Source organism: Ylistrum balloti, unplaced genomic scaffold, assembly GCF_031769215.1.
Source record: "Ylistrum balloti isolate Yb309-2 unplaced genomic scaffold, AGI_CSIRO_Ybal_v1 Utg370566, whole genome shotgun sequence".
Lineage (NCBI taxonomy): Eukaryota > Metazoa > Mollusca > Bivalvia > Pectinida > Pectinidae > Ylistrum > Ylistrum balloti.
In genome coordinates this window covers 276,178-291,702 of record NW_026782355.1, presented here as the reverse complement: position 1 = coordinate 291,702, position 15,525 = coordinate 276,178, and the positions used below count along the sequence as shown (strand labels likewise).

At 35.7% G+C, this 15,525-nt stretch overlaps 1 protein-coding gene across 1 annotated transcript in view; it reads right to left on the bottom strand.

The window, feature by feature from the left end:
- Nucleotides 1–9,032, bottom strand: part of LOC132556358 (unconventional myosin-Ie-like) — a 40,485-nt gene extending 31,453 nt beyond the window's left edge. The window contains exons 1-2 of the mRNA XM_060220763.1: nucleotides 8,963–9,032; nucleotides 1,562–1,687 (exon numbers count right to left, since the gene is read on the bottom strand). Coding sequence (XP_060076746.1) covers nucleotides 1,562–1,687; nucleotides 8,963–8,965 — 129 coding nt within the window. The 5' untranslated portion in view covers nucleotides 8,966–9,032. The remainder of the gene's footprint in view (nucleotides 1–1,561; nucleotides 1,688–8,962) is intronic.
- Nucleotides 9,033–15,525: the final 6,493 nt, after the last annotated feature.

The window sequence follows — 15,525 nt, the reverse complement described above, 5'->3', positions numbered from 1 at the left end:
TAGTTTTATAGTCTGTATCTTATAACTGGTAGTCAAGGTGTTGATAGAGGTAGTTTTATTGTCTGTATCTTACACAGGTAGTCAAGGTGTTGATAGAGGTCGTTTTATAGTCTGTATCTTACACAGGATGTCAAGGTGTTGATAGAGGTCGTTTTATAGTCTGTATCTTACACAGGTAGTCAAGGTGTTGATAGAGGTAGTTTTATAGTCTGTATCTTACACAGGATGTCAAGGTGTTGATAGAGGTAGTTTTATAGTCTGTATCTTATAACTGGTAGTCAAGGTGTTGATAGAGGTAGTTTTATAGTCTGTATCTTATAACTGGTAGTCAAGGTGTTGATAGAGGTAGTTTTATAGTCTGTATCTTATAACTGTATCTTATAACTGGTAGTCAAGGTGTTGATAGAGGTAGTTTTATAGTCTGTATCTTATAACTGGTAGTCAAGGTGTTGATAGAGGTAGTTTTATAGTCTGTATCTTACACAGGTAGTCAAGGTGTTGATAGAGGTCGTTTTATAGTCTGTATCTTACACAGGAAGTCAAGGTGTTGATAGAGGTAGTTTTATAGTCTGTATCTTACACAGGTAGTCAAGGTGTTGATAGAGGTCGTTTTATAGTCTGTATCTTACACAGGTAGTCAAGGTGTTGATAGAGGTCATTTTATAGTCTGTATCTTACACAGGTAGTCAAGGTGTTGATAGAGGTCGTTTTATAGTCTGTATCTTATAACTGGTAGTCAAGGTGTTGATAGAGGTAGTTTTATAGTCTGTATCTTACACAGGAAGTCAAGGTGTTGATAGAGGTAGTTTTATAGTCTGTATCTTAAAACTGGTAGTCAAGGTGTTGATAGAGGTAGTTTTATAGTCTGTATCTTACACAGGTAGTCAAGGTGTTGATAGAGGTAGTTTTATAGTCTGTATCTTACACAGGTAGTCAAGGTGTTGATAGAGGTAGTTTTATAGTCTGTATCTTACACAGGTAGTCAAGGTGTTGATAGAGGTAGTTTTATAGTCTGTATCTTACACAGGTAGTCAAGGTGTTGATAGAGGTCGTTTTATAGTCTGTATCTTACACAGGTAGTCAAGGTGTTGATAGAGGTCGTTTTATAGTCTGTATCTTACACAGGTAGTCAAGGTGTTGATAGAGGTCGTTTTATAGTCTGTATCTTACACAGGTAGTCAAGGTGTTGATAGAGGTCGTTTTATAGTCTGTATCTTACACAGGTAGTCAAGGTGTTGATAGAGGTCGTTTTATAGTCTGTATCTTACACAGGTAGTCAAGGTGTTGATAGAGGTAGTTTTATTGTCAACAAATCAAACAAAAAATTAGTGTACAAAATGGCATTGATGTCATCTTTGCAGGACAATAGCGACATCTATAGTGGCCAGGGGTACCTATATACATATGAGCATTCTTTGTTTGTTTGATTTCTATACACATAATCAATAAAGAAAATAAGAACACAATCTACATTTGAAAGCATTTTGAAAGGAAATGGAGCTGTATTTGTTCATATACATGAAAATAACTTAATTTTGATGTATATGCTATATAAGGATACATATATGCAATCTTCCATGAAGCGCTTCTTGAGGTTGTCCAGAATGGCTGACTCCGAAATTTTCTGGAGGAGCACCATGTCGTCGACACCACTGGTCTTGACATTGTGGCTCTGCCAATGGTACGGCTGAAGGAGAGAATGCCAACAAAATGTGAAAAAAGAAAAAAAAAAGACAACTATTTCAACATGGGGAGCAACTCCAGTTATCAAAAGTTAATAAGCAATCAGTGGTTGCCATACAATTAATGTTTTTATAAAAGTCATGATAAATCAATATTTTATGTATTCAAATTCAAAAATATTATTTACTTTATTAATTACTTCTCATTTATCGAACAATTTTTCAAAATTAAAAGATGATTGTCTGGTTAGACTGCTTGACGCGATAGATTACAATTAAGTTTTACATAGATGTATATAACTGTTTATGTAATGGTCTTAATTAGCACCATTCCTGATTTTCCATTTTCATTAGGTGACTTTTTTACATGTCAAGTTTTCTCTTCAGCATCTTTTAACCACAAGGGCCTGTAACAATGTTCATCTTCTAGTATACCATATACAAGCCCCCAGAAACATTGTTACAGGCCCCTGTAGTCTTAACAGTCACTGTTACTTAATGCTAATTATGAAAATCAATACATATTTATATATAACAAAGACATCTCATTAAAGTAATTTATATCAAGTTGTCATGCTAGCTGTATAAACCATTATACTGAAACAGTTATAGTTAGTAACATCACATCACACTAATATGACATCACCTATAGTGGTCGTGCTAGCTAAGGACATAAAGACACATATTAAATTATTTCTAGGATTAGTACAACTAAATCATATCACACTTACACATGTTGTCTACAAAATGCTTACCATAAACATTTACTTAGTGCAGATTTTGACATTTCATTTACATGAAGGACAGAATTAATATAATGAAGACTTCAATCACCGAACTAGATAAGTAATTGTTTGACAGCACAAATCAACACCAATTGCTCAGTCAAAGCCACAGTGAATATACTATTAATATATCATCACCCTGACTGTAACAAATCTAAATATAATCTGCCTATTAGTACAAAGTGAGAGGCTTAAATGTCACGGCCAATCAAAAGCTATGGCAGCCATGTTGGATTATCAAACTAACAAATGAATTTGTTGTCCTATACTCATCAAAAAGAACACCTTTTTCTTTTTTATCCTACAACTACCACAACAATCAGGTGATGTTTGAAACAGTGTACACTTAATTTCTCACCCAGGGGACTTTACAACATAAAAGTTGACCTGAATTTTCAACTTTGCTGGTCATTTTAATGTCAACATTCTAGGTCAACGAAGATTTTCTTTCAGAGTCTGTCCTGTATGAATATTTTTACAGTGTTGACCAACAGAAGACCAAATTGGTAAAATGTTTGATCAGGACAATTCTACTGAAACAAGGAATGCAAACTATCAAAGTATAAAATCTCATTGTTTTCTTGATGAGCTTCAGTAAAATCTTTTAAAAATAGTCACAATATGATAAACTTCCTGAACAGAACAGCATGCACAGTATACAACAATGCATAAGCTTACTGCTTCATATCCGAGAGGTTCAAGGAGCAACTACCCAAGTAGTCGAGTTGAATTAGATGATTGTATAAGTAGCTGATCCTTAGAGGTAGTCCATCAGAATTGTTTGTTTTACAGCTCTATTTATTGGGTCAATGGCATAGGTTAAGAGTACATACATGACATTGTTAAGAGAGCAAATCAAACTCTCAGAACCCTTGAATTGAAAATATACTTGATCTATATTTACACGGATTTGTTTCAGGATGTCAAATCAGGGAAGAAAAAAAGCAATATAAAAAAAAGAGATTCAACAGGCAGTAAAATGCAGGATTTCAACCTAAACGGTTTGAAAAATACCCCATGCATCCAATTTTATATCATGATGGCTGACAGTGAGACTGCTATGTAAACCAGTTACATAGACTAGCATCTTCACCACTTTTACAGACAGCCATGTTAACCAGTTACTCAGACTGCTGTGCTTACAACTATACTGACAGACATGTTCATAACTTATATAGACTGTTGTGTTAACCAGTGTCACGGAGTGCTGTGATAACCAGTATCACAGACTGTTGTGTTGACTTGTGATACAGAATGTTGTGTTAACCAGTGATACAGACCGTTGTGTTTGCAAGTAACTAAGATTGCTGTTAACCAGTGTCACAGACTGCTATGTTAAGCAGTGACACAGACTGCTGTGTTAACCAGTGTCACAGACTGCTATGTTAAGCAGTGACACAGACTGCTGTGTAAACCAGTGACACAGAAAGTTGTGTTAACCAGTTAAACAGACTGCTGTGTTAACGAGTGTCACAGACTGTTGTGTTAACCAGTGATACAGACTGTTGTGTTAACCAGTGTCACAGACAGTTGTGTTAATCAGTGTCACAGACTGTTGTGTTAACCAGTGGTACAGACAGTTGTGTTAACCAGTGTCACAGACTGTTGTGTTGACTTGTGATACAGACTGTTGTGTTTACAAGTGACTCAGATTGTTGTGTTAACCAGTGTCACAGACTGCTATTTAAGCAGTGTCACAGACTGTGGTGTTAACCAGTGTCACAGACTGCTGTGTTAACCAGCATCACAAACTGTTGCGTTGACTTGTGATACAGACTGTTGTGTTAACCAGTGATGCAGACAGTCATGTTTACAAGTGATACCGATTGCTGTGTTAACCAGTGTCACAGACAGTTGTGTTAACCAGTTTCACAGACAGTTGTGTTAACCAGTGTCACAGACAGTTGTGTTAACCAGTATCACAGACTGTTGCGTTAATCAGTGTCACAGACTACTGTGTTTTTTATGGACTACCATGTTAACCAGTTGAACAGAAAGACATGTTTACCAGTTAAACAGAAAGACATGTTTATCAGTTAAACAGAAAGACATGTTTACCAGTTTCAAAGGACTCTGTCATCTGATACTCTATAACAAGCCAAAAATTACATTTTCTACATGGACATCTGTTGATGTTGATGTCATGTGCATATAGACACTTTTGGTACAATTTTTACCAATGATCAAAAAAACTAATTAGCAACTGAGATGTTATAACATGCTGATTGATCTAACTGACATCATGGTGTAATCACATGTTTATTATCACTATAGTGAAAAACACATTTTGCCCAATATGCTATCCTCATTTGATTTTGATAGCATATAAACATCACTAACATGCTGAAAAGGATATCAAAGATATAGCCAGGAAATCAAAGTTGCATTGGTTTGGTTTTTTTTTTTTCTTTTCATTATTATAATTTTTCTTTTTCAATACAAATTTTAATGTGATTTTGTTCTGGAATAATTGCTCCATGTTAAGAGTTTACTTTTCCTAAAAAAATATTTATTTTTGATTTGTTATTGAAGATGTATCAGTAAATAACAATTATAAATGCAAATATTTGTGGACTCTCATCTTCCTCTGACATTTCCTATTGTGTATATACTGCAGGTGTAATTAACTAGTGTAAACTTGACAAACTTAGTCAGGTGTCTACCTTACCAACAGTAATAAATCACTTTGAACTAAAACTGTAACATCAGGAAATTATACATTCTGATCAAATACAAATAATACTGGTATGTACAGCTAATACAGAACATCTGCTTTAATATTTAGCCAATGAAAGTAAATAGATCTCTTATCACTACCGGTAGACATACTGAATAACTGATCTGTCTACTTCCTTGAACAGTGTTATCACTCAGAAGCTTGGTTTACTTATATCATGATTCCACACCTATTAAACATTCACCAGGTTACCATTTAAGTACCACTATCCAAATCCATTAGATCAATAACTGTAAATGTCAGAACAATGTCTGTATTCTAGGCATTTAATACAATACCATTAGAAAATGCTGCTTTAATATTAATATACTTGATTATACACAACTAATATACAATGTATTAGGTCCCACACCAGGAAATATTTCAGATATACTAAAAATACTATATTCAATTTTTCTTAACAAGCCATCTTGATCTCAAGGGATCTTAATATTCATCTTTTATTAGATCTATGTGAGTGTTTTTTAACATTCACCTTTCATTAGATTTATGAAACTTATCGCTCCATTTTTCTTGGGTTGCTTTCTTCCGTTCTTTCTCATAAATATCAACAGTAACCAAATTAAAGCCTTGATGTCCTAATTATAACATGAACAACCAATCTTAATTAAGTTTGTTTTAAAGTGCCCTTTCAAAACAAGAGACAGTTTACCTTTACCTTATTTTCACTGATGACAAGAGAAATTGACAATCAAAAACCAAGAGATGGAGTATGACTTACCAAATAAAAGTGAACAAATTTCAACCAACATGAAAGCAATATGAAGCAACAGCATGACAGCAATTTGCAGAAGACCTTATACGTCTTCGCATATAAAAATTTGACCGAGATTCCACCGAAAGTATCCAGTATTTACATACCATCAATGAAGTATGTCACTTACACATTAACATTGCATCTATCCTACAGTAAGCCCAGGGGACAATATGTGATATGTGACTTAATGGAAGGAGGTACGTTTATTGAAGGTCAACAGTTCAACATTTGTTGGCATTACGAAAAGTTCTATTGAAACTACTAAACTGTCGTTTGTGTGTTAACATGAACTGTTTATATCTGTAAATTGTACTTACATATAAAGCCACTGTTTCTACAGAGTAAACAGATTATACCTATGTGTCCTGGTTCACTGATCACTGATCAGAGGCTAGCTGTAATTACGATATGTGTTTATCAATTTCATTAATGAGTCACAGGATCAGATATCCTTACCATTGCTGTACACTGAATTTTGTGTTCATGCCATTATAGTGTATGGAGTGACCGTTCCTCCATTATGCTGTAACAGATTTTTTCTTCTGGTTTTTCATATATTAAGCCTCAAGCCAAACAGACACACTCATATCTATTATATCTCTGAGGAATGAGAATCATATCACACAACTTAAGCATAAGTTAGAATTGAGACTAGTCCATCTTGCTAAGGGTAAAATTCTCTATAAAATTCAACCCTAGAAGCACTGGGACTTTTGACATTTATATTTAAATGATTTCACTACATACATATGTGTTCCTGTCTCTATCTTTGTGAAAAAAAAAAGATCTGCAACACTACACAATTCTTGCACTGAATCATTGTCTTGAGAACCAAATTACAAACCTTCCATATTAAAACTTAGGACAAACTGTAAATCAGCACTTAAGTGAACAAAATTGCAAGTTCAAAACTTTATTGAACAGTATTAGGCCTAGATCTAAGAGTGCTTCTAAGCTCCAACCTCAAGCATCTAAGGTAATTATAATCTGAAATACAACATCAAACATCTATGACATCAAACAAAATTATGTAGTGTACAAAATTGTCTGTAACACAATTTTGATAACCTTTTTATTATATTACTGTAATATTAGTGTAAGATACAATCCTTCAATTTCTGCTTCAAACTTCACACCATAATTATTTGTATAAGAATTATCTTCCAACATTATTTCATTAACTGTAAATGTAAGTTCACCAGACAAGTTAAAATTCAAACATGGGATCATTTCATAATGTTTCTAGGGGAGGAAGCTTGTGTAGAATACATGTACTATAATGATACAGACCCCTGTGAATTCATCCCAAGCCACAGAAAAGATTTCAAAATATAATATTATATGTATTTAACAATAATTGGGAAACAAGTTATACTTTTTTTCTTTTGTCGGCCAGCTATAAGCATACAAGGTTTGGGAATCATATTGTGGAAGGAAACTGAAGTATTTGAGGAAATTCATGTAGTCAGGCAGGCAACCCCCTATTTTTCAACCTCTGTTAGGGGAATAAAATCCCAGACTGCTAGATAAAATGTGAGTGTGTTACCACTGTGCCACCTGACCACTCTAGAACCAATTTCAAAAGAGGTTTATAAAGGCAGTACTGTATTTCCCTAACTAACATAATTATTCTGATCTCACATTCAGCTTTATCATGTTGTATATGACATGTACATGATGACTGTACCATACTTCACCATTAATATGATCTTCCCATTTACAAGTTATCCAGGAAGCATAACCTCATCATCTGGACCATGATGTAAACTTAGTCACACATTTCTACAATTTATTTATCAGAACCAATGCAAATCTCGGTCAAATTGTTTAATGTATGATGAAATCAATGACTCACAATTTTCTTAAAAATGATGTATCATGACTTTGATATATATTATAATGGAATTTTTGCTCCATTTCACAATAAAAAACAAGCTTCAGCAGTTGTTGAATTTTAAAGTACATGTTTTTAAAAGTTCAGTAGTTGTGTCCTTGGTTAAAAAGTGTTATTTTCACAAAGTACAGTAAGCAAAAACAAGAATTTCTTCCCAAATCCAAGTTTACCACAAAAAAGCACAGGCTGTGGTAAAATTCAGTAGGAAAACCTTATTTCATAATCTATATATACATCTTTCTTTCCATTGAATTCCTCTCGGATATTTCTTCCCTTAACAGCCTTAAACAGTAAAACTGGCTAAATAGCAAAAGGGTGAAATCTATCATTTTTTCTTTTGTCCTTGTCTATGGGTTATTGAAGAATTTTTTTCCCTAAAAACGTTTTTGAAATTCAGAGCATTTGTAAATCTACAAAATTTCCTTAAAATTACAAGGACAGGAAAAAGAATAAGTTTAATAATAAATTGATAATTGTTACTGGTAGATTATGAAACATTTTCACCTATCAGCTTGTAAATAGACTGGTAACTTTTGTATGACAATTCAATGTACAAACAAAGTTACCATGTTAAACACTTTTCTAGGAAAATTCTGTTTATTATCTTTCTTTGTTATTCCATAATTTGAATTTGAATCATTTATCTAGCACCAAACCAGTGTGGGACCAAGTATTTCTCAAAATACTTGGATATCATAATCATTTTTATGGTAAAGGTTGATCATATTTCTATCACTTTATAATCACAAAAAAGATGCTCCATTTACGATAGTAAATAAACAAATTGACATTTAAATATATATTTTACAACTACATACATGAATATGTCAGCAACCTATAAAATCGAACACACCTGTTGGTCATGGTCCTACATGGAGAAATCTATGCACACATAACTACAACAAAAATGTACAGCACAATACAACACCAGTTTAATGTAGTGCACGTGCTTCTCTACTGCTAGGGAACACAGACTACTATTATTAAGCCTACAATGATGTTACATGCTAACTACATTACCACACACGTGAGCTACAGGAGTACACACAGCTACAGCGTGCAGCACAAACAGCCACCCGGAAATCAACAGGTTTCCAATGTACTTACCATTCTCCTTCTCTTTGAGACACTTAACTAATAATTATCGACGAGTCAATCATAAGTATGACATACTTTACTCATATTGATATTTCCAGCTGGATCTCAGACATCGGAGAATATTTGATCAGTGTTTAGACTCCATGTTAACACTTGTCAACATTATTACTTATTGAAGAAGTTTGTAGTTTGACGGCTAGCCGGAAGTTTGACCTCACTTCCGCGCATGCCAAACGGAATATACACAGCGACGACAATTACCTGTATGACGTCACACACTATATAGTGAACCATTCAGCAGGTGCGCGATCCGAAACAACACACGGTAATAACTGCTAATGATTTGGCTAGTACCGTATCAAGGCAGTACCCTAATATGGCAGTAATTTTTTACTTTACAGGCCATTGAAAGGGCAAATAAGATGAAGTAATGTGAGCGGTATACATGTAAAATCTTCTATAGTTACAATTGTCAGCTACAATTAATACGATGAACTACATATTTAGTCCGTGGATATATGGAGTAGCAACAGTTAAAGCCTCTCGACCATACCCGTACTTAGACAATATCTAAGAACGTGACCATAGATGCCCCTATAAAATGAATGAAAGTCAAGATTTTTTTCAGAATGTCCACCAAGTAAAATAGCTTTTGATCAATTCAATCACTTATCACATTTTAACTTGATTTTGACCGAAAGTAATGGAACTTACAAAACTAGTGTGAGTTTCTAAACCTAAGGAGTATCGATATCTTAAAACTCATTACCTGGCCTCAAATTGACCACAACACTTTTGTACTTCCGACTGAAAAAAAACAATAACAAAAAACGATATGGGCAGCCATTGATATTTAATATTTCAGCAGAATTGTGGGTAGCTCTTTATTCAGACAAGCAAGTGCAATAAATGATGCTTATTTAATAAGACGGATGAGGGATATATACACAAGGCATTAAAAAAACAAAAACAAAACAAAAACAAAAAATCTTCTATATACATGCGCACTTAATTTCAAAATATGTTAAAATTCAAATATTAATATACACACTTAAATAAGGGTGTGCGATGTATCCTGAAGGATTTGCCCCTAAAACTTTAAAGAGAGTTTTTAAAATGAAACAAAAAACAAAAACAAACACATTCATAAAATTGCTGTAATATCAATCTTTAATCTCTTAATGATTATATGTACCAATTAGGAGTATGAGACTCCTTAATGGCTTAATAAGTCTTTCAAAAACTCACCCCAGTTAGTTTGGGGGACGGAATAACGTCGACGAGAACATCGTTAACTCATGGCTAGCGTAACCGACGTGATCATTACAGTGAGTTAGTAAAGAAAATGGAATCTCATTATTCATTTATCTTTTCGAGGAAACTAGCTAGAGCATTGGGCACATCCTCGAAAGTTGCTTTGATTGCCAACATCTTCATTTCTTCTGTTCAATTTCCAGTATCTTTTTTCCATTTACTGGACCTTCCGTTGGAGTAAAGTCCAGAGAAAAGAAATTGTGACAAATTTCGTGAAGACGGCTTGAACTAAATGGGAAAATTCCAATCAGTCCCTCCCAGGGAGGGAGTCCCTGGGAGAGTTATGGTGTTGACGGCTGGATGTCTTTGTCTATGGGTTTTTGAAAGGCATAACTATTAGTCAAGGTTGATTGTAATATATCATGCCTAGAGTGAGGGAACAAAATTTAGCGCGGGTATGAAGAGGGGGGTCATCATTATTGGAGACGGCGTTCCGGGGTAAGCAGCATTCAGCAGAAAGTGAGAGGGTTAGGAAAGTAAGAAAGTAAGATACCCATTAAGAATCAGAACACGGTTAAAAAAGTCTTTGATAGGACACATTCAGTCCTGCAAGGGCGTAAGGAGAAAAGAACAGTATTAAAGCTAGATAGTTAGCACGCTAATTAGCGAAAGATCGATTATGAAATATTTTGCATGTCACAATCGATCTTTCACTAAACCAGCTGTTAAACACTTGGATCAGCTGGCTCACATTAAATCACTCATCCATCACTGTTCATGGTTAATGACGTTTCTGCTGGTTATTTCATTATCTACTCTACACACTTATTTTCTGTCTCGAAAAGAATTCAGTAATTTTACAAGATATGTCAAAATTAATTCCCGGATTTCTTTTTTCGTACTTTTCTTCCATACCTTTTCTGATTTTTCCACTAGACGTGGTGCCCAGGGTGTTCTTCTGCCTACATCTGGTTTTCTACGCACGGTCATTCTAGACATTTAATTTTTCATCTATACCAATTTCTAATGACAATGGCTGATCCTGCAATATACTGTACGAACAGCAAAATGCCACTGTTACAGTTCAAATCACAAATTACAAGAGGGCAACCAAAATCATTCTAGCAGAACAGAAGAGCTCTTCATGGCTTTCTGCGACTTACTCATATGTTCGCGTGACTTTCACGAAAAAATGAAAATGACATCTGTTCCTTAGATTTCTAGGACTTAGATTTCACAAAATCGTGTTATTTATCAACTTTACCGTACTGTCCCAGCATGCCATCCTGCGATTTCCACTGGTCCGCCTGCTGACGGCCAGCTCTCTACTGAGGGAGTACTAAATGGTACCATGATTCCAGTAAGGAGATGGTATTGTCCAGAGCACAGTCCACAGGTCCGCTGATCTTGTCTCATATGTTTAGAAAACTATAGTAATGAGGAACAAATTGCGTCAGTGCGTCAAGTGCCAGTTCCTAAAAGAAGTACAGGGATCACGAGACCTCCGCAATTGCGGTCTTGAACCCTCTCAACATCCTTCCGACAGAGTGTACAAACACGTGTGGGTTCGTGGAAAGCTGGAGTGCTTGAAATTGAATTTCCCCAGATATCTGTGCTGTTGTCAGAATCATTGGTGAAGGACAGTTTACTGTAGAAAACAGTATAAATGTTCACCTTGTAATGTGTAAATGAGTTGTCCGTTATATAAATCTTTTTATGTCGAGGACGTAATTGTATTAGCTTGGAGAGGATGTGTAGGATGGATTTAAATCAATTCTGTTCTGTCGCGTGACGTCATTGGTGTTCCTGCGTATATATATTTATGTACATAAGTGTTCAGTTTACCTGTGTGACGTAATAATATGTGTGTCCATGTTATGTCTCATGCGGTCTTTCCTCGTGTTTTGCACGATTAAGAAGGTAAGTAGCCATTCCAACGGACGGACGCATAAAAATCTTAAGAATGCAGTAGGGACGTTTAATTGATTAATAAATCTTATTAGATACTGGACGAAATGTGTTTGACCACCTCAACTGTATGTTTTCCCAAATACATTTGCGCTGTTTACCAAGTGGTGATCATATTTATACTAAAGGGATAAAGAAACGCAAGGTAAACTTTGAAGATGATTCTAGGCAAGACGTGGAGTATAATTATTTGAAAGTAAGAATGAAGATTAATCCATACAGAACAAACTTTAAAATCAACGAATTGTATCTGGTAAGTGATTTTGGAGTAATTGAAGGGAATTGAAAGAGAACGCTGTAATCTGAAATCGTAATGGACTGATTGCGGGAGCTGGCTAGTCAATACCGGGTATGTTCCCATTTGCTCTCTCAACATCACTGGTTCTCCTAGGCATGGAGCTCGTGAGTGAGTCTGTCCTCCTCATTGGGCTGCTGTAAGTTGGGCCAGAGTAACAGGGAGGCTAGCGTCGTCGAACCTGTCTATCCAGCTGGTCCCACAAGTGCTCAAGAGAGGATAGGTCGGGACTGTATGGCGGCCAGTCCAGTGGATGATTATTGCTGTAAGTGAGAAAGTCGCGATAAATCCTCGTGATATGGGGCCGAGCATTATCCTTCTTGAATGTGAGATTGTTTTGCTCCAATATGGGACAACATGGGGACGTAGGATCTCATCTCTATACCTAGCGGCATCTAAATTACCCGTTACAACGACCAGTGGTGATTTAACTCCATGCGAGATTCCTCCCCACACCATAACCGATCCATACCTATCAACGTAGAAGTCGGCAAAACGTTCTCCACGGCGTTGGTATACATGACGTCGAACGTGTGCTCGAAACAGGGTGAACCGGGACTCATCAGTAAAGAAGACCCTTACCCACTGCCTCAATGGGAATATGCTGGGGGCATGTGTCACCACCCAAGCCATACGACGCTGGCGACAAGTAGCGGTAACGCCCAGACCTACGTGTGTCAGCAACCCGCCCAGTTTCCAGACGTTTAACAAGACGTTCTATAGTGCAAATATGGACACCGAAATGTCTGACAACCTGTATTTGCCTTTGACTTTGCATAATCATCGCTATGGCCTGACCCCTCAGAACTCCCGTCAGCCGAACCATTGTTTAATGCTATCTGAAATTAATCAAAATATCGGAAAATGATGTGTCTCTATGAAGCCTACCTAATGGTATGACGAGCAGTGTAATTTAATGTTACAGCACTGCTGTGCACGAAATTTTTCCGTTTCGTGCTTTCGCCGGAAGACATCGTCACGCAATACAATGATGCAACATTCGATACAGGACCACGTGCACTGTAACCTAGAGAGTTTCTTGACCGATTTTCATTGTTCTTGAACAACGCGTTCGCAAGATATTGCAAATAATGTCACTCTGCGTTTCTTTATCCCTTGAGTATATATTGTGAGAACACTTTTATCAGAATAGATTAGTTATCTAATCGTATATAATTATAAAGGGATTGCTTTATCGTCACACATTGTACTACCTGCCTTACATTTCTTTCCTTTTATGGTCAATATTAACGACAACGATGGAATCTTGACGAATTTGATAGCCGAAAGCATGACCAGGACGCTTCATAAGTTTTGAAGTTGTACACCTCGAATAGGACTTTGCTCAACCTTCTCGAGACAGTTTCTTTGTGACGGTGTCATCAAGCAGAAATCCATAAAGTTTTGTCATATTCGTTGCCATGTTTTTAAGTGAATAAATGCACCCGTGTCATGTCTGTTACAGGGTCTTTGAAATCACTTCGATATGAAACAAGAAACCCACGGACCTTAGTCATTTGACTTAAAGACGAGAGAGACATAATGGGTTTGAATCGCGCATCTGCTCTGCTGCATACAAAGAATACCTTGTCGGTTCATTAAGTCAGTTTTGCAAACTTGAAATCATATTCCTTGTGCATGCTACTACAAAAATCCTAATACCCAGGACCTATCACTTGACCCTAAAAGTGAGCCAAGGTCAATCATATGAATAAGTTTGGTAATTCTTCAAATATTTGATTACAGAACCAGTATATATCGCCTAGGCCTGTTGGCTATTAAGAATAAGCTCCTTGAAGATGTTAAAATCTTTGATTCCTCTGACCTTGAAAGTGGGTCAATGTCATTAATTTAAATACACTTGGCAGCCCTTCATCCAAGCATGCAACAAACCCAAACAGCACCATGGGAGTTTGGTTATTGAGAAGAAGTCGTTTAAAGATTTCGAAACATTTCACCTCTGTGACCTTGAAAGTGGCTGAAGGTCATTTACTTGAACAAACTCTATTGCTCTTGAACCAAGCATGCTACATGATAAATATTAGAACCATAGCCCTTTTCAGTTATTTAGAAGAAGTCGTTTAATTAATTTTAATACATTTCACCCCCTGTGACCTTGAAAGTGGGTTAAGGTCATTCATTTAAGCACCCAATTTATAGCCCTTCATTCCAGCATGCTACAGGCCAAATATCAGCATCCTAGACCTTTCCGTTATTGAGAAGAAGTCATTTAGATACTGTAACAGATTTGACCCTTGTGCTCTTGAAAGTAGGTCAAGGTTGTTTGGATGAAATATGATGGATGAAAAATCGATTGCAAGGGAGATTTACAATTGGCCTAGTTAGAATTTAATAATCATTATCAGGGCTCACAACAGTAAACAGTTATCAATGTAATCCCATTCAATTCTTTTACTACTGTTGGGCTTTCAGCTCATCAGCAAATCAAGAAACAAGTAATTTACAGCATGGCATATGCAAAGCATATTGACAATGAGATTTACAGCATATGATATAATTGATTCAGTCATTATTTCTTAATTGATTTATATAAGTTTCCCCACCAAACATATTTTCTTTAACATTGATCACTATGCTTTTGATATAAATCAATACAGTAATTCATTGGTGTTAATAAGCAAGGTTTTTTTATCCTAATTCTCACAAATAGTAGTCTATTTTAAATGGTTTCCTTAAGGCTGCTATATGCTTTTCAGTGTGTATTATCAATGACATGATAATAATGGAATAGAAATCCTACAGACCTTGTCGCCCAAACAATCAATTAAAATGATTGAGATATCTAAACAGGACTGATAAAGGAAGATTTTCTCAATTCCAATTCCAAAATCAGACAGATATAAGATTCTTTATACTTCAGACATCCCAACAATATTCTTGTTAGCTCTTAAATGTTTAAAATGACACCAAAATTTCTCTCTTTATTCAGACATGAATTATCATCAAATCTTCTTAATTATTCATATTTTCATAAAATAGCGTAGTCCACAAAAGAAAAAACTTGAAATACCTAGGATTTTCTTTTTCTTTTCTC